The sequence below is a fragment of the Saccopteryx bilineata genome, chromosome 1 (assembly GCF_036850765.1).
Source record: "Saccopteryx bilineata isolate mSacBil1 chromosome 1, mSacBil1_pri_phased_curated, whole genome shotgun sequence".
Classification (NCBI taxonomy): domain Eukaryota; kingdom Metazoa; phylum Chordata; class Mammalia; order Chiroptera; family Emballonuridae; genus Saccopteryx; species Saccopteryx bilineata.
This window is the reverse complement of record NC_089490.1, coordinates 126,644,693-126,664,837: the sequence shown is the minus strand read 5'-3', so window position 1 is coordinate 126,664,837 and position 20,145 is coordinate 126,644,693. Positions and strand designations below refer to the sequence as shown.

General features: G+C 39.4%; 1 protein-coding gene across 5 annotated transcripts in view; it reads left to right on the top strand.

Moving 5' to 3' along the window:
- The window catches only part of ITPR2 (inositol 1,4,5-trisphosphate receptor type 2), a 525,086-nt gene that overhangs the window by 174,348 nt on the left and 330,593 nt on the right, over positions 1–20,145 (top strand). For all 5 annotated transcript variants that reach the window (XM_066264976.1, XM_066264974.1, XM_066264967.1 and 2 more), the window contains 6 exons: positions 1,292–1,464; positions 2,820–2,939; positions 3,039–3,224; positions 4,339–4,590; positions 5,525–5,669; positions 7,002–7,152. In XM_066264976.1, the coding sequence (XP_066121073.1) occupies positions 1,292–1,464; positions 2,820–2,939; positions 3,039–3,224; positions 4,339–4,590; positions 5,525–5,669; positions 7,002–7,152 (1,027 nt within the window). The remainder of the gene's footprint in view (positions 1–1,291; positions 1,465–2,819; positions 2,940–3,038; positions 3,225–4,338; positions 4,591–5,524; positions 5,670–7,001; positions 7,153–20,145) is intronic.

Here is a 20,145-nt window from a genome sequence, read left to right as displayed (position 1 = left end):
GGCCACAAAATTGCTGCCTGGAATGTAATTAGATTTGTGCAACCAATATAATTTTCAGAGGATAGGTTCCAGTAAAAAAATAGCAAAATCACTTTCTAATGAATAAATTCTATAAATGAGCCATAGTGGCTTTAAATGGAGAAGAGTTAGTGTGAAGAATAAGGAGCACATTAAATAATGCATGATTGACACTCCCCACTGGCTTTCTCTTGCCTTTAGAATAACGTCTTTGTTCGTCACCATGCTTGCAAAGATCTACCTCTCCAAACTCAGCTCTTGATTTCTCTTCACTACTAGTACACTCTAGCTACAGTGGCTACTCTTTGTTTATAGAGCACAAAAAGCTTGGCATCACTACCTCAGAGCCTTTGCACCTGCTACTCCCATTGCCTAGTGGATTTTTTTTTCCACGCTGCCTCCTTTTATTTTTTTATCATTTAAAAAAATAATTTTGGCATTTTAATCATTTCCCTCCTAGTTCAGATGTCACTTCCTTAGCATCTACTCCATCTATCGTTGACATCTTTCTGCCTCACTTTGTTTCACATCACTTGTCAACACGTAAGATGATTTTATTAGCTCATGAACCTACCTTTTTCTTCACTAGAGGTAAGCTCCATGAAAGCTGTCTCTCGCTTTATTGCCTTATGCCTAATCCCTTCCATGAAATAGTTATTGGATGAATAGATCTGATCAATTAACTGATTAATCATATTGTCTTCTTTGATAGCTTTTTAGAGATAAAAAGTGGTATGAAATTTTATCATTATTTTAAAGAGAAGATTTAATAGATCATTGAGGTATATTGTACAAAAAAGAAATCGCCTAAGTTTATCTGGGGTCTTCGTGTAATAGTAGGTATTACATACCTCATAAACAAAATATTACAAAGTGATTTCCTTTCCGTAATTATGTTAAAATCATCAGTTGTGACTTTTAATGAAAGTTAGGAGGGCCTCTATTAGCATGGTGAAATCCTCAGTTATCATGTCATAAAAATTGTTACTTTAGGACTTATTTTTGGTTTTCTCACTTATACTTTGTAAGAATCTTAATTAAAAAATTCTAGATATATACATTTTTGTTGAATTTAAATTAGGTATATGCTAATATTTTCATTTCCTCCTCAAAATGTCCTATTTACTGAAGAATTATGTACTTGCTCTTCTTTGGACAATAATTTTTAGTGAGTTTTCTGTTATGAATAATTTAATCAATGTTGCTGACCCTAACAGAACCTGTGATTTCTAAGCTGCTTGGCAGTGTGCTCTGACAGCCTTTCTTTTCGCAGGAATACATTGCTAAGAATTTCTGTGTCATGCAGTCCCAGATTGGCTATGATATTTTGGCAGAAGACACCATCACGGCTTTGTTGCACAACAACAGGAAACTACTAGAGAAACATATTACAGCAAAAGAAATAGAGACATTTGTCAGTTTGCTCAGGAGAAATCGTGAGCCAAGGTTTGAAGTGGTTTATGCAGTATTCCTTCCTAGGGGGATTATGGGTTTGTGCTTTATTTTTAGAACTTTTTTTTTAGAGGGAGAGAGGGACAGACAGGGACAGACACAGGAAGGGAGAGAAATGAGAAACATCAATTCATTGTTATACCTTAGTTGTTCATTGATTGCTATCTCATATATGCCTTGACTGGGGGGCTCCGGCCAAGCCAGTGACCCCTTTGCTCAAGCCAGTGACCTTGGGCTTCAAGCCAGTGACCTTTGGGCTCAAGACAGCAACCATTTGGTCATGTCTGTGATCCCACGCTCAAGCTGGCAACCTCAGGGTTTCGAACCTGGGTCCTCAGCATTCCAGGTCGACGCTCTATCATCGCCTGGTACCTTCGCCTGGTCAGGCTATTCTTAGAACTTTTTAAAGTTTAAAATCTTTTATCTACTTTTCATGAACAAAACTGGATGAGACTTATTGCTATAATAATTACATGTGATAAAGAGTTATTACTTTATAGGAGACCAAAACCCTTTCTAGATGTATTTGACCCTTTTGAGTAGTACGAATATTCACATATGTCCTCACTCAAATGGTTAACAAAAAACTCACTACTCAGAGGGTTAAATGTAACTGATTTTCACTCGGATAACAAATGTTTATAGTGCTTTATAGTTTTCAAAATATATTCATATGCATTGTCTCATTTAAACCCTTGCATGTTCTCACAAAGCACACTGGTTGTATATTGCTATCCACATTTTAGAGATGAGGAAAAAGTAGACTAGAGAACAGTTTGCTTAAGAACAACCTAATAGGAATAGAATAGGTGGTAGGTCAAGGGGTTCTGATTTTATATCAAGTTCTGTTTCTATTGCACCATATGCCTTATCTGGGAAAAATGAATGCAGAAAAGTCAGGCAGATTGCTAGTTTTCTTAACTGATTAGCATAACAAGTACATGTTACAGGGTAGAAATGGGCCTCTGACCCCATCTTGATTGTGTGATGTATTCCAATTGTACTCAGTACAGTGTTAGCTTCAATCGCTTTTGCTTTGATATTCAATTCTGGGGTCGTCTCACTATAGGGCAGATAAATGGTTTTATAAACATAGTAAGTCAATGTGTTATGGAAGGAATGACACCAGATAGTGAACTATTATCCTTTTTTGAAAAATTATTTGCATTAAATACAATTAATCTTAATTTATCTCTAATGATTCAATAGGTATGCAACACATTAAAAAATAACTTAAGGAAATATTTAAAATATGTCTTAAAAGTTATGTTTGTTTTATCTAAAATTTATTTTTATTATGATTTTATAAAATGCCTTTTCTTAATGTTGAATTGAATTTATTTTGCCAGATTCTTGGATTATTTATCAGATCTGTGTGTGTCCAATACCACTGCTATACCTGTAACTCAGGAACTCATCTGTAAATTTATGCTGAGTCCAGGCAATGCAGACATTCTCATTCAAACTAAGTAAGCCTTTTATGTTCATTATTTGTAAGCATTGTAGTTGGTTATCATATTTGTTAGTGAGCTTCCTAATGGCATTTTGTGTATGTTGTTAATGTCAAGGCTTGTCTCAATGCAAATGGACAACCCCATGGAGAGTACCATCCTTGCAGACGACATTGATGATGAGGAAGTTTGGCTCTACTGGATTGACAGCAACAAGGAACCTCATGGCAAAGCTATCAGGCACCTTGCTCAGGAAGCCAAAGAAGGCACCAAAGCTGATTTAGAAGTTCTTACCTATTACAGGTAAAGTATTGTCAGGAAATTGTAATTCTCAATCTCATATAATCATTGAAAGAGATTCTCTGAAATCTCTTAATTTTCAGGTATATATGAAGAGGAAATTTAAAAAGTCATCATTACTGGGGTAGCTAAAATATATAGTATTTTTAAAAATAAAAGTTAACATCTGTGTTTTCCACATAAACCTCTTTCAGTTTTCTCGTTTCCCACTAAATTGGAATCGTTGTATATCAAAGGATTTTTCCTATTTACTGATGGGAGTGGGTGCAGGTGGGACACATATGAGGATCTAAGAAATGGATTTGAGAGACAGCTGGGACTGGAGCCCAGGAAGCCGGTCCAGCTGCAGACGTGGCCTCAGGGGGAGTCAGCCAGGAGTTTGTAGTACGTAGTGCTTATAAACAGGCAGCGGCCCAGGGCTTGTGAGAAAATGGTGTCTGTAGTAATGAAAGTGCAGTGGTGGCATATGGCCGCTGGAGTTCTGACGGTACATATTTTCTGGGTTAGTATATTGTGAGCAAAAGCCTAGCTGGTATCTTTAAATTTATAGGTTGAAAACCAGGGCAGAAATTGGGCCCAAAGGACAGGCATCTGAGAAAGACAGACAATCCCTCCTGTTCCCTGGTGTCTACAGCTCCAGCCGCAAAGCCAAAGGCTAATTCTTGATCTCAGAGGCTGATGAATCCAAGTGTATTGATGCTATTTGGGTTGATCACATTTGATTTGGGAACTGAGTGGATCTAAACTTAAGAATGTAGAGAGCCCAGAGCTGAGTGGGACAAAGGGTAGGTGGAGAGAGATGGTTTCGTGTGAACTGGACTCTGTCTTCTTCAGGGTTAGTGTACTTGTGATTCTAGGAAACCTAGAATGGAGATTCTAATGACTCCTTCTAGCAGACACATGTTGCTGGAACAAGTAATGGAAACTGCAGCTGAATAGGCATAGAGACAATTTCATGTATATGTTGTTATAAGATGACTTAACCTACTACCAACAGTGTTTGACTCCAGTCTCACATACTCCTGGAAATAATGGTGTCATAAAAGTATTCTGACTGATACCATGATGTTTAAGAACTTTATCAAGATAAGATAAAAATATGTTTAAAAATTTTAAGGTACCAGCTAAACCTCTTTGCAAGGATGTGCTTGGATCGCCAGTATCTGGCCATAAACCAGATTTCTACGCAACTCTCCGTTGACCTGATCCTGCGCTGTGTGTCAGATGAGAGCCTGCCATTTGATCTCCGGGCATCTTTTTGTCGCCTCATGCTCCACATGCATGTCGACCGGGACCCCCAGGAGTCTGTGGTGCCTGTTCGCTATGCCAGGCTCTGGACGGAAATCCCCACCAAGATCACGATTCATGAGTATGTTTGAAAAAATTTCTTGAAGACTTCACATTCAGAGCAGATGAAATAAAAATCAAGTGACATAAATTTTGAAATAAAGTATATAGAAAGGCATTTCTGTGTCCAATCTCAGGTTATCTTCCAAATGCAAAGAGATTCTTTTTGGAGAGTAAAATGACAGTCCTTGATAATACGTAGAAACATCATTCTGGAAACCAGTGAACAGAAATCATATTAATAATTGGCATAATAATTAAGTGCTTAATATTATGATACACTCTGAGTTAAGTGCTTTACATATATTGTTTCATAATAACCTCATTTTACAGATGAAAACATGACATCTAGAGAGGTTATTTTACCCAAGCCTAAGAAGCCAGGAAATTAAAGTGTGTATGTTTTCCTACTTTTAAATCAGTGGTAGTCAACATGGTCCCTACCGCCCACTAGTGGGCATTCCAGCTTTCATGGTGGGCGGTAGCGGAGCAACTAAAGTATAAATAAAAAGATAGATTTAACTATAGTAAGTTGTTTTATAAAGATTTATTCTGCCAAACTTAGCGAAAATCCAACATAAAGTACTTGGTAATTATTATATGCTTTAACTTGAATTTATAAAGTTACTTCCCTACTCTATAAATCACCATTACTGTGGAACCGGTGGGTGGTTAGAAAATTTTACTACTAACAGAGATACAAAAGTGGGCGGTAGGTATAAAAAGGTTGACTACCCCTGTTTTAAATGATTGGAAGCCCTGACTGGATAGCTTAGTTGGAGCATCTTTCTAGAGTTTGAAGATTGCCAGTTCTATTCTCTGGTCAAGACACATACAGGAGCAGTTTGATATTACTGTCTCTCTCTCTCTCTCTCTCTGCCTCACTCTTAACAACAACAGCAGCAACAAAAAAGGATTGTAATCAATTTAACTTGTTTTATATTCTATCTTTGCAGATATGATTCTATAACAGACTGTTCCAGAAATGATATGAAGAGGAAATTTGCACTGACAATGGAATTTGTTGAAGAATACTTGAAAGAAGTTGTAAATCAGCCCTTTCCTTTTGGCGATAAAGAAAAAAACAAACTGACATTTGAGGTATTTTGAAAAGCAATTCATTCATGAAACTATTCAATTTTTTTCTTTCAAAAATTAGACACACAGCATAAGGATTTTTTTTTCCTATAATATTTAGGATGCTTTGGTAAATATTTTAGTTCATGAAAGTATGTTTCCCTCTGCTATTAATCAAAAAAATAGTTTTGATGCTTTGATTATACTGATGTCCAGTAGAAAATATTTTATTTATAATTAGCTACTGTTTTTCTTGATTTTTTTAAAAGTTTCATTTAATGAACAAAGACAGTTTTACATATTTATAAAATGTTTGGATACATTTTTTTTATATCTACCAAGGTAATGTTTTTAGCTTCATTAAAGTGAATTGAAATACCTTGTTATAGTATCATTTTGAAGATATAGTGACAAACTATAGAAAAGATGCTGTCACTTGTTACCTGATGTATTTGCTATCAACGTGTGTGTAACAAATTCCCCCCAGTCTTAGCAGCCCAGAGCCACAAACATTTAGTACTTCAGAGTTCCTATGGGTCATGAATCAGGGAGAGTTTAGCTGTGGGGTTCTGGCTCAGGGTCTCTCACGAGATTGTAATTAAGCTATTGACTCGGGTGGCAGTCACCTGGGGCTAGACAATCTGCTCCTAAGCTCACTCACATGATTGTTGGTGGCCACACTGTCTTGTTGGATGTTGACTGTGTAGCCTTTATCCTATGGGATGGCACCTGACTTCCCCAGGGAAAGAGAGCCCAATATGGAAGCTGCATTTTTCTATGACCTGACCTTGGAAGTGGCATGCTGTCACTTCTGTGGTATTTTGTTACACAGATTAACCCTGACACAGTGTGGATTGAGACCATCCACTGGGGGCCATCTTGGAAGCTGGCTTTCACACCTAGTGGGTCTTACAGTATACAGAAGATCACAGAGCGACATAGCATCTGGACAAACTTTGTGGATAATATTTATTTATTAAAATAATTCATTAATGTGATCATTTATTAAGTGGTATCCTACTGACTTAAATAATTTGCTATAAGAGATAATCATTTACTAATTAAGTGATAATTATTCTAATGTAAACTTCTTTAGTCATCTTTCTGCACCTAAAACCTTATTTTCTTGCTTCCTTGGTGGACACTGTCTTCTTGTCATGTGGGACTTTGATGAAGTTAAACTGGTCTTATTTGGATTTACTTCTAACTTGAATAAATCAGAGTTTGTAGTTGCCTTTGCAGGTATTTAAATTACTAGCTGTTAAACAGAATGCTTAGAAATACTTGCACTAATTAGGTAATAAAAAGTCAAAGTTAAATTTAGTTCCTAATGTGTTTCTCTTCTCTTTTTTTAAGGTGGTCCACTTGGCTCGGAATCTTATCTACTTTGGATTTTATAGTTTCAGTGAACTATTAAGGCTAACAAGAACACTTCTGGCTATTCTGGATATTGTACAGGCCCCCATGTCATCGTATTTTGAAAGATTAAGCAAATTTCAAGATGGAGGTAAGACTTTTTTGAGAAAAATTATATTCTTTTTGACCTTGGAGGCGAGATAAAGAACAAATATACAGAGATGAAGCTGTTTATGTGTAACTACTAATATATGTGTACAAATGAAAAGTAATCCTGTAGTTGGACTGCGTGATAATAGTCTGTATTTATAAACATGCTTCTCTGTTCTCCATGCTAAAACTTTTAGAGACAATTTATAAGGTCAGCGAGTTCCCTCTTTAGCAATTAATATATATCCAATCCATTTGGGAAAATACTGTGAGTTAAAAAATAAGAAACATCTTAATATTTGTGATCATCCTGATGTGTGACATATACGGGCTATGCTGCATATCTGGGCATAGAAAAATGCCAAGGGTCACAGCAGAGAAACAGTGAGTGCAAAGCCACTGTGGGAGGCAGTGAAGTGGCTAAGAATGGACTTTTAAGTCAGAGTGCCTGTATTCATGTCCGGCCTATAGCGTTTATTAACTTAGGCAATGTACTTATCTTCTCCAAGAGTGTTTTTTCTCACCCGAGATATGAAGAAGATAATACTAGCATCTTCCTCGCATAGTTTACTTGAGAGAATTAAGTGAATTTATACACTATATTTAGAACATATACAACAGTGCCTGCTCATAACTCAATTACATTTATTTTGATGGTGATTATCTTTATGTTGGATACCCTGAAACTCCGCTGAAGTAGAAAAGTGGTTGTGGAAGTTATACTGAAGAGTGATTCAGTATATATGTGCTACCTGTAAGGACATGAGGAAGGTGGGATTGGGCAGACAGAGCAGCTGGTCCACAAGCAGGTGCAGCTAAGACCTCAGCTGGTTTTACAGGGAGATCTTGAGCTCGAATGGCCTTTTTGAGTGATCACTAGGTAACACACGGGGGCTAATCTCTGCATCCTAGCATCAGCCAGCTATTGACTGCAGGCTGCGCCATGGAGGGGTGTGTAGCCTTGGATGAGGCAGTTCCCTTTGGAGAAGGGTCACTCTTAATGACAACTGTGAGAAGTCTGCAGCCACAGTCCCAGCAACTGGAGGAAGAGACGCCTAAGCTTTGAAGAGGAGATGTGGGTGGAACACAGTGTATCCATTACAATATCTACTACAAGATTTAAAAAGTAAAACCAGAAATCTAATTTTAGACATAAGGAAGAACTGTCTGGTCAAATTATACAGTAAATGAGGAATATCCAGGTATCTGAAGTAATTTTTGTGTGTGTGTGTGTATCAGAGAGAGGGACAGATCGGGACAGACAGACAGGGAGAAAGATGAGAAGTATCAATTCTTCGTCGCAGCTCCTTAGTCTTCTTAGTTGTTCATTAATTGCTTTCTCATATGTGCCTTGATGGAGGGGCGGGGCTACAGCAGAGTGACTAACCCTTTGCTTAAGCCAGCAACCTTGGGCTCAAGCCAGCGACCGTGGGCTTTAAGCCAGTGACCTTAGGGCTCAAGCCAGCAACCATGGGGTCATGTCTTGATTTCATGCTCAAGCTGGTGACCCCACGCTCAAGCTAGTGAGCCTGCACTCAAGCCGAATGAGCTGCACTCAAGCTGGCGACCTTGGAGTTTCGAACCGGGGTCCTCTGCATCCTAGTCCAGTGCTCTATCCACTGCACTGCATCATCACCTGGTCAGGCTGAAGTAATTATTGCTGCTATCTAGTACTCAATTCCTCCAACATCTTCCAAAAAACTGTACAAATCAGTAAGAAACAAATTAAACCACATAAATCCTTCACCTTCAGCCAAACTGGAAGACAGAGGACAGTGTAAACTTAAGTTACTGTATGTAGAAAAGTAATAAGTCTTCAGTAGAGCTATTTCATGAGTTTTCATTGTAAATCTTTGTGGACAGTTTGGGGTTTCTGGAAACACTTTGAGGAAGGGACAAGAAAAGATTGTGTGAAAATCACCATCAGAAAAATAGTCTACCCTTAGTGTAAAAATACTGGAAGAGCATCAGGTAGATATAAGAACACTTAGTAAAGAGGAGGGGACTTCAAAGCTCACAGGTAGCAGTATGGGAAAAATGCACTAGGGATAAACAAGATTAAAATCAGGGAGAGGCATCCTTTGGAGTCTTATTGGTGAAGGGAAAGGAAGTAAGGTGGGGAAATCTAGAATACCACAAGATAAAAATAAAACAAAAAATTGAAGGAAATGTAGCTTCTCTATTGTCCCCCAAACACCAAACTTTAAAGAAATAGCACTTCATGCCACAGACAGGAGAGGGTGCACTTGAACTAAAGATCATAGAACCTGGTTCATATTGTCAACCTTGTCCAAGAAATGGCTAAATGTAATCAGTCTTTATTTCTATGAAAGTACTGCAAGATCAAAATAGAATAGAGAATCAAACATTTCAGTTGGTGGAAATTCCTCTTTGAAAAGCAACCATGAAACAGAAGACAATTGTAACATGACACTCTAAATTAAATGCCTTCAAACAAATATTAAAATATAAAAAAACACCTTGAATTATAAATTCAGAAACTAAGGTTAGAAGTGGAAAAAAAACCCAAGAAGAAATGAAATTAAAGTGTGAACTCAGGAAAGAAAGAGAATAAAGTGGTAGATTTTAATTTTTTTATTTTTTAAAACTACAGACTAAAATATAAGAGGTCCAAGGGAGAACAGACTTAAACAAAACTTTAATAAGCAGCATTGAACAAGGCAGATGAACAATGCCAAGAATGTCAGTGGTATAAAGAAATAAGTATAAAGCATCAGAGAGAAAGTGGTTGAAATAGAAGAAAGGCAGAGAAGAGCCATCATGTGAATAATTGGAGTCCTTGAAGAAGAAAAACAAAATGATGCAACAGAACTGACATTTCAAATTACAAGAAAATAAAACATTTTATAAATAAAAAGATAACCTGAATTCTACATGGTAAAATTGTCCAGTATGGAAATCTCAAGACATAGTAAATAAAACTATTATATAGTTATATTCAGAAAGAGTGGTAAGGCAGAAAGAGGGGCACTTTGAAAACAAATGGAGAAAAAAAGGAAAGGAAGGATGCTTCTGGATATGATGGTTTTACAGTCTCTAGTTTATTTTATTATTTTTTTATTTATTTATTTAAGTGAGAGGAGGGGAGATAGAGAGACTTCCACATGGTCCCTGACTAGAATCCAGCCAACAAACACCCCATCCCCCTCCCCTGGTCTGGGGCCAATGCTTGAATCAACCGAGTTATTTTTAGCACCTGAGGCTTATGCTCCAACCAGCTGAGCTATCCTCAGTGCCTGGGGCCATGCTCGACCCATTTGAGCTGCTGACTACGGGAGGGGAAGAGAGAGAGAGGAGGAGAGAGAGGGAGGGAGAGAGAGGAAGAGAGAGAGAGAGAGAGAGAAGCAGATAATCACTTCTCTTGTGTTCCCTGACCAGGAATTGAACCTGGGACATCCATATGCTGGTCTGACACTCTATCCACTGAACCACCAGCCAGGGCCTCTGGTTTACTTTAAACTAAACCAATTTCAAAACTGTTAGAAGTTGGTCTTGACTTTTGGTCTTTGTGCTTATAGTTTGCTCAGAGTTTTTTTTAATACAGATAGTATTTTCTTCCTCTGAAAATTTACTATCTTATATGTACTTTTCATTGTTCTGTCCACATCTGCCCTATAAGAGACATTTTTACTCTTTAAAATATTTTATAATTATTATATGTTCTTATGAATTCCATTTACCTCTGGGTATCTTAATTGTTTTTTTAGCTATATGAGAACCATTAATTAATTTATTCAATAAGAATGTATTGAGTAACTTGCATGCCAGATGCTGATCTAGTCACTGAAAATAAGCAATAAACAAGATAAACCAAGTCCTTAGCCACAGGGAGGACAGACAATTAAGAAATAGGCTGACCCAGCCCCCACTCCCTCTGTCCTCTATTGGTGTGTGTGCGCGTGGGGAGATGATCAGATAATAAATAAATATATCCTGTAACATCAGATAATGCTATGAAGAAAAATAAGTAGGACAATATGGGAAGTGATGGAGTAAGGGAGAGCAATTATTTTTAGCTAGAGTAGATTGAACAACTTTTCTAACACTTGAGCAGACATATACATGCATCAAGGAAGAAATCCCTGAGGCAGAGTAAGCTTGATATGTGTAAGGAGCAGCAGGAAGGCCACTTTGCCTGAGGTAAAGGGAGAGAAGGGGAGAATAGTAGGAGAGAAAGTTGGAGAAGTCTGAACTGTAGCACCTTTCAAATCTTAGGTTTGAATTTTGTTCTGGGTGTGATGGGTAGCCTTTGGAGGAGGGACTTGAGAAGGGGTTGATATAATTTGATAACCTTGGCTGCTGAGTAGAGAATACAGAATGTCTATATGGGCATAGTGTTAGGAAGCCCATCGTTAGGAGACTGTTGGGGAATTGGATGATGGAATTGAACTAAAATGATAGTGGTAGAGATGATGAGAAGGTAATAAAATTGGGATTTTACAGTCTTAACTGATAGGACTTGGAGGTGGAATGGGAAAAGGAGAGTCAAAGGTTATTGCTAAGTTTTGATTAACAGAGGGTGAATGTGATACTGTGTATCAAGATGTGTAATACTGGTGGATGAGTGGGGCTGGGGGGTGCAGGGCTGGTGGCTATGGCCTTGCTCATGCAGGTTCTCACTGGATTCGGGCAGACCGTGAAGGAACTGTGGAGCCAGAAAATGATGAGTGTAATGCTGGTGGCTGAGGCCAGGCAGGTCTGCACTGGATTCGGGCAGATGGTAGACACACTGTGGAGCTGGAAAAGCATTGGACCATTTCGTTTAATAAAGTCTCACTGTGACGGACAAGCTCAGAGGCAGGGGAAACCACCTCTCAGGCAAAGAAAAAAAACACAGCTAAATGGTGGCAGGCCATCGGCCATCGGCCATCTGCCATCTGCAATCCCCCATCTCTCTCAAGTGCAAGTACCCATAGCCTTATATAGCTATGCACATGTGCCTCTGCCACGTGCTCACACACTAATCAAGCTAAGTGCTTGCAGCTGGTAAACCCGCGAGCAAACCTAACACAGCTGCCCCGCATTCCATCCCTTTAGGGTTGCTCGCCTCACAGTAAGTACATTATTACATATATTCTAAAAATGGCAATTACAGAGGTACCCTTTATAATGTCTCCCTGAGCACTATGTCCAGGGAGTTAACTGGAGGCCCAATTCCAACTCCCCACCCCATGATGCCAGCAAGGCCACCCATTATAGGTGGGGGGTCCTGTACAGTCCAGGACCATGTCCATTGAAACCAAAAAGGTCCTTAGTGCATCTCTGCAACTGGGTGAGAGTAGCTTCCTGGTGCAGGAGGGCATCCACTGGAGCTGTTCCCCCCATCAGGGTCTCTCATACTATCAAAAGTTCCATCCAACAAGGGAGCCGGTGCCCCCCACCCCTCTGGTTGCAGTCCAAGAATCATTCCATGATAAGACAGCTCAGCTCGTCTGTGCAAATCACTAAAGTAAAAGTCCATTACAGGCAACTAGGTTCATATAGGGCCTTAGGCCTCCCCCCTCATCCCTGCCATCATGGCAGCTCTGAAGACACTGCCTGAGGAGGAGCGCATGGCAACAGTGGCCAACCTCTCCACCTCTGCTCCAGAGAGCATGATGCCGTCCACCCCTATGTCCCACAATTGCAGCAAGCCTACCAGGGGCTCAGTAGGTACTCTTTGCTGCTGGGTTTTTACCTTCTGGACGACCACTGGCCAAGCTGAGTGTGCGGACAGCAACTTTAGCCCAAGCCGCCTCATCCTCTGAAGAGGAGCCAGAAACACCTGCTCCTGACACCTCAGAGCCGCTCTGCTGGCACAGCTCCATTTTCAGCTCCTGTGGCTGCCGGCTCTCAGCCTGAAGCTGAACCCCCAGTTGTTCCTCCAACAACTGCTGCTGCCAGCATTCACTTTCCAGGGCAAACTGCAATTCACGAACCTGTAGATTGCTCCAGTTCCAGGTGCCGCTGGTGTTCTGCAGCTCTTGAACTTGGTCGGCCTCCTCCAGCTCATGCTCCAGTTCACACTGTCATTCGTGCTCATCTTGGAGCTTTCAATCTCACTCAGCTTCACACACAGAGCTCTTAGTTTCTTCTTGCAAAAAACATCCAGCCCATGGTCCCCAACAAGAGAGCCATTGAGAATAACCACTCCTCTATTCCACCCCTCAAGGGTGTTGGAGACTTCATACTGATCTGCTCTGAATCCTGTCCACTATGCCAAATGTAATGCTGGTGGCTGAGGCCAGGCAGGTCCACATTGGCAGATAGTAGAAAAACTGTGGAGCTGGAAAAGCGTTGGGCCATTTCGTTTAATAAAGTCTCACAACAGTAGACAGGCACACAGGGGAAAACAAACAGCAAAATGGTCCCTCACAGTGGCAGACAGGCAGTCCGTGCATCCGCAATCCCCTATGTCTCAAGCACAAGCACCTTGTATAGGTAGCCTTGTATAGGCCATACACACATGCTTATGCACTAATCAAGCAAAGTGTTTGCAGCTGGTACACCAGTGAGCAAGCCCAACACAGCTGCCCCACAGTGGGCCATTCCGTTTATTAGAGTCTCATGGATGAGCAAACAGACAGGGAAGACTGCTTTCCTTTTTCTCAGGGCTCCCAAGCCCTGACTCATCTCTCTGGCCATTCCAGAGTCACAGCCTCCACAAGCAAAACAGGCGGGCAGCAGTACCCTTCTCTGGCAAACAGTAGCAAACAATCGCCCCTCCTCATGGAGGCAGGCAATCTGCAATGTGCCATCTGCCGCCCCGAGGGCAAGCATCGCAGCCTTTCATAGACTACACACACATGGCGCTACCCCGTGCCAAAGCAAATTACCAGCGAGCAAACCTAAACACACTTGTTTACCCAACGGGGAAGTCAGGCTTTCTCTTTGGGCATGTTAGCTTTGACATGCCTGTTGGCATCCAAGTGGGACTGCTATGTCGACAGTTGGATATATGAATGAAATTTAGGGTGATATCAGGTAGGAACTATAAATGTCAGAATCATGCTTAGAAGACATTCAAGATAGCAGACTTAGGAAGGTCACATAGGGAGTGATTGGTGATTGGGGTGGAAGGCAGCCTAAAGGTTGAATCCTGGGATGCTCCAGTATCAATCCATGAGACAGAGCAGGGGCCAGCCAGAGACTGGAACAGAGCAGTGGGTCAATAAAGGGAAACCCGGGAGAATATGATGTGGTAGAAGCCGACTTGAAAAGTAATGCTGGATAATTTAAATTGTGTGTTGGCTTGTAGAAATATGCTTCTGGATAGTGAGTTGTACATGGGTTACCTTCCCTGTGGTGTGACTTATACTTAACTATGACACACTATTTTACTTCATTATTAAAATATGAAATACCATAGATTGGCTCCGGTATTAAAAAGGATGCATGATAGTTTTTATTAGCCAAATATTACTCTCTAAGAAACTTCTTGTGCTTGTAAGAAATACCCATATGTATACTGCATGAACTGAAACTCAGACGTTTCTTCCTTTTGAGACGAGTATGTCATGGAGAGCAGCTTCTCTTCACTGGAGGAAAGACATTTTCCTAATTTGTGGAAAGAGGTTTGTAGATTTTAGTTACATTTTTGGAATCTAAATTTGCCTATGACCCTATAGGTAAATACCTTTGTAATATGTTATTCTAGTTCTTGGTATATTGAAATTAATATGAATATATGGACCATAGTTTTAAGATAACTTTTATTTTAATTTTTAAGATTACCCTCTTTTGATATCTACAAATAGAGGGTAAATTATTTCTTTTATACATTCCTATGATTGGGCACATGATGTAAACTGAGAAAATACAGTTTTTGTGGTTAAGCATAGATTGGCAACAATTATAATTATACTGTAGATGACACATCTGACAGAAACTGTCTTCGTTCCTCTTCAAAAAAAAAGAGTCATTTTTGCTTTCAGTAACATTAAATCTTTATTTAGTATCATTAACTGGCATACATTAGGGAGGACAATGCCTTTTTAGTGAAACATTCCACTAGATTACTTTGGAGCATATCTATACTTGCAAGACAAAAAAATAAGATACTGTATATTTTTGTCAATATTGCCTTGAGGTGTATTTGAAGAAGTGATTTTGTGGCTTTCTTTACACTATATAAAATAGAAAATAATGTACCTCATAGGGATACATTAATTGCTCATAAATACCAATAATATAACTGTACTGAGTTATGCATGGATTTCAGATTACTGGGTAAAAAGTTTTCTTTTACAGTGCCAATATAGAAGAGCATGTTCAGGAAGATTAATTAACTTGCCTAAGAGTCCTTAATCAGTAAATGGCATTGCTAAGAATTAAAGTGCAAGAAATGTCTTTCTATCCTTTGTACCACTTGATTATTAATTTGTCCAATGAGATTATATTTTAGAACATTGTTATTGAAGTTAGAATTTTGCTCCGTAAATTTTAAAGTTAATACTTCTGTAGAGGATTAGTCTTATATTCTTTTAAGTAATCAAAATACAGTGCTTAAATTTAAAAAGGGACAAGGCAACATTCTGTGCCTCTAGATGTGATACACACAGCATCATCTATTTAATATTCCTGGAAATTTATAATCTCCAACTAATCAGGAGGATTAATAAGAGAAGTATTAATTGTGAAATCTTCAATACAAAAACTGACTTGAACTAAAAAGTATCCATGTCATGAAAGATAAAGGCTGAGAAACTTTCTGATTAAAGAAGAGTAGAGACATGACAACTAAATACAGTATGTGATTGTAGATTAGGAAAAATATTACCATAGAAATGTTAATTGGCACTGTTGGTGACATTTGAATATGTATTGTATTTGAGGTTGTAGTATTGGATCAGTTAGATTTCCTGAATTTTAATAGTAGTGTGGAATTATAAGAGAATGTACTTGTTTTTAGCAAATACATGCTGAAGAATTAAAGCTTAAAAGTCACAATGTCCGGTCTGGAAATAACCATCAAGTATTGCAGGAAAGATATAACAGGTACATATAGAAAAAGAGAATGTGGGAGCGAGGGAGGGTGCAAATGGTCAGAATTTGAGACTCTTAATAGATCTGGGTGGAGGGTATTATAGGAATTCTTTGTACAATTCTCGCCGCTTTTCCCATAAACTTGAAAGTATTACAAAACAGAAAAATCAATTAACTTAAATAATTAGCCAAGTAGGAAAATGATTTATTATATGTAAGATGACACTTCACACTTAAAGCATTATCCTGCAGCTCTACTGGGAGTTGTGTTATTATAGCTGAGTTCTATTAGACAATAAATTCCTGACAAAAGTTCTGTGAGACTCTATGAATTCCTAACAAAAGAAGCAAGAAAGAACATGTTTCTGAAATCTCCCAATGTGGAGACAGGATTGTCAGGCCTGGGAAGGATTCCTGTGGTGCAAGGCGAGACAGAGGCTGATGCCAGAGAGGAAATCCCAGATTCTGTAAAGTACCTGGGGAAACAACTGTTCTTTTTAAAGGACAGCTCATGGCAGCTGGAGTAGTGCTGTCACCTTACAACACCCAGTATGGTGTCATCTTGGCTCTTTTATATTCAAGTGATCTGGGTTATATTTTTCTGTTTTAGTGAAACTTTATTTTTAATTGGAAGTCACGTGCAAAGCATACTTTTTTAAAAGTAGGAAGTAGCCTGACCTGTGGTGGCGCAGTGGATAAAGCGTTGACCTGGAAATGCTGAGGTCGCCAGTTCGAAACCCTGGGCTTGCCTGGTCAAGGCACATATGGGAGTTGATGCTTCCAACTCCTCCCCTCTTCTCTCTCTCTGTTTCTCTCTCTCCCTCTCTCTCCTCTCTAAAAATGAATAAATAATAATAAAAAAAAACAAAAAATAAAAGTAGGAAGTAATTTTATAAGCAGTCTTGCTAGACCCACCAGTTCCTTCAAACAGTGATAACAGTTTCCTTTTCTCCTACTGTGTCTAGAGAATTTTGTGCCATAGAACCAGGTCTCTTTTTATTCTGTTGATCTACTTACCACTTACTAATTCTGCTCCAGCCCAGTTGGGGTTGGACATTCAGAGATGTGTTCAGTAGTTGTTGGGCAGGTGCGCCCTGGGGAGTGGAAGAAGAGGCGTGTCTAGAAGGTAAATGCTTCCAGTTCCGAGTTCCATTCCCTGTTGGCCTCAGCCTCAGCAGCACCCGTCCTTAACAGAGTGTGCACGTGCAGCCTTCATTTGTTTTTCTGGGACGTCCTGTAGGTATAGATATCTGTGATTAGTGTTTGGGGTGATGGGGATGGCTGGTTTGGAAAGTGGCAATTACAAAAGATTTTCTCTTCTGAGTCCTTGGGCACAGTGCTGCTCACCTCTATGCCACTGCGAGTTGTCCTCATTCTAGAGCTAGCTGGGGATCTGAGCCATGCTCCCAGACTGTGACTGCTCACCGTCACAGAGGCTTTTAGTCGACACACTTGGCAGAAATTGCTGGGCTCAGAAGCAGCGTTTCATTTTTGTACCCTAGAGGTGGTCTATTCAGAAAATTATCCGGGCATGCTCACATTGAAACATTGGGAACGGCACTGCCCTGGCCTTGACCGCAGTGAAATAGAAGGTTCTCATCTTCAGAACTATTCGTTTGATCCCATTCGTTGGCTATGCCTCACTTAAGAAAAGAAATATTATTTTCAAACAAATGTATTCACTCCCAGCGGGCTATGTTTGTTGTTGAATCAGTTTGCTCTGTCTAATACCCATCATTGACTCTCAGTGATTTAAAATGCACAGGCATCATTTGGTGTAATTGATCTTTTGGGTCAAAGGATTATGTCAATCAGCGCTCTTCTTTGTCATGTATAGAAGTTGAAAGCAACTGTAAGTACCGACTGATAAACGGTATTTTCTGTATACTTTTAAAAGTACATTATTTTAAAAATTACACATTTTTTTCCTCTATATGCTTGCCGAAGAATATGCAGTGTAAGGACACCTACTAATTCAGACCACTTTTTACTGCAAGGTGGGTATATGTACTTTGTTCTACTGGAGAGTCATTTAAATATTGAGGACAGATAAGAATCTTACTTGCACATTCTTCTGATGAGCATCCTAAGATGTTAACTCCGATGAGAGTATCACCTCCCTTTGAACAGACTATAGAACTTGACACATTTTGGAAATGATTTGGGTTTAATTTGTATCTAGTTATTCTTTCAATATCTTTCAGCTCATCTGTTTCTTTTCTGAATGGCTCTCCTGTTCACATTTGAAGCTCCAACATGGAGCAATGCAGTTTTCACCACCAAGTAAGCCTTGGGCCGAGGCAGGGTGTCTAGGCCACCATTATCACTTTTTTCTTTTACAGTTGTCTCCCGCCCTTGAACTCACCACATGTGAAAAGGCAGTAGATCAGAAAACTACTAAACGACCAAACAAGAGCTGAATAGTTTGTTTGTTTTTTTTGTCTTCTGTCATTTTGCTTTTTCACAGCTCCAACTTCTTGGGAGTTTCCACAGTCAAGCCCTGAAATGTGGGCCTGTTCCGTCAGTCACCTGATAATCTCTTTCATTGACATGTGTGATAACATTGAACATGGAAACTCCCTCCTCCAAAAAAAAAAATCAATGGAGAATTTCATCTACTTTTAGGACTTTCTTTCCTTTGAGGTTTCAGTTTGGGAGCTGAAGGAGCTTTGCTTTTAGAGAAGAGGATACAGGTAACCACAACCTGAAATTGTCCTCCAGCCCTGAAAGGATTGGAGCTGCACTAGGTGACTCACAGCCCTGTGGGCCCAGCCCAGGCTAGGGGACAGTTAAGGAGTGGGTAGTTAGAGGCACTTTGGACACCTGTATGTCCAAAAGCATCCCTTGCTCAGGAGATTTGGAGAAGAGAGTGACAGTATGCCAACTCTCCTTTTAGGAGCAGAGAACTAGCTGCTTCTTCAATTTAACTTTTTATCTTTTGCCTTGTCAGGGACTTCCTATGTTCCACCTTAAAATGCTTTTTCAGGTAGCATAGCTGCCATTAAAAAGCAAAAAGGAAATCGAGATAGAAGGTGGAACAGAAACATCTTTTAATACTATTATAGGGGTGAGAAATGAAGAAAATATTTGCAGGCAAAAAAACCTGCCAGAAAATAGTTTCTTTCTTTATAAAATTAGGAGGCGAGTCTAAATATGAGCTTTATAGTTGCTTTCAGTTCAAAACTGATTCTTTGAACTTCTCATTCACTCACTGAATGGTATTCTTTTTAATGTGTGTTGTAAAAACACTCCTTTCAACAGCAATCCATGAAGCATATCTCCTGGTTAATAGCTGTGATCGCCCTGTATATAAAGACACCAGCTGGAATGCCTTGAAACCAAAAGCTTTACTAATTCACTTCAAATATTGAGTGTGTCACAAAAAAAACAAGCAAGTAAGAAGGGACTTATCTGGGTGCCAGGTGCTACTCTGAAGAGGTGTATATTTGAAGGTGGCAGGTGAGAAAGAACAGAAAGAAGCTTTAGTACAGTGACCATAACTGAAGGGCAAGCACCTGAAATACGAGGGGTTTCATGGTAAGGACTCTTGAGTGTCCCTTCATCTCCTTGTACTTTGTCATCCGACTGAACTTTTTTCAAGTCTCCATGAAAAATTGAAGTTTGCAGTAGAGTTTGCAGTGCTCAGAAGTGTTAGCGAGGTTTACTTGCAGGGGAATTATAATTGTCCTTCCTCATTTGAAAATTCCTTCCACTGATTTCTGGACTTAATTATCCCAGCGCCATCTGCCTCTCCAGATTCTCCTTTAGACGGCCTCCTTCTATCTGTTCTTCCTCATCTGCGCTTTTGGCAATGTCCCTTTGCTTCAGATAGAACCCTCCTGTCTCCACTATGTGTCTTGTTCCTCTGCTTTATAAATTTTATAAAGTAAAGTTACTTCCTTACTTTATAAATCACCATTACTGTGGAACCGGTGGGCGGTTAGAAAATTTTACTACTAACAGAGATACAAAAGTGGGCGGTAGGTATAAAAAGGTTACTGGGTACTTC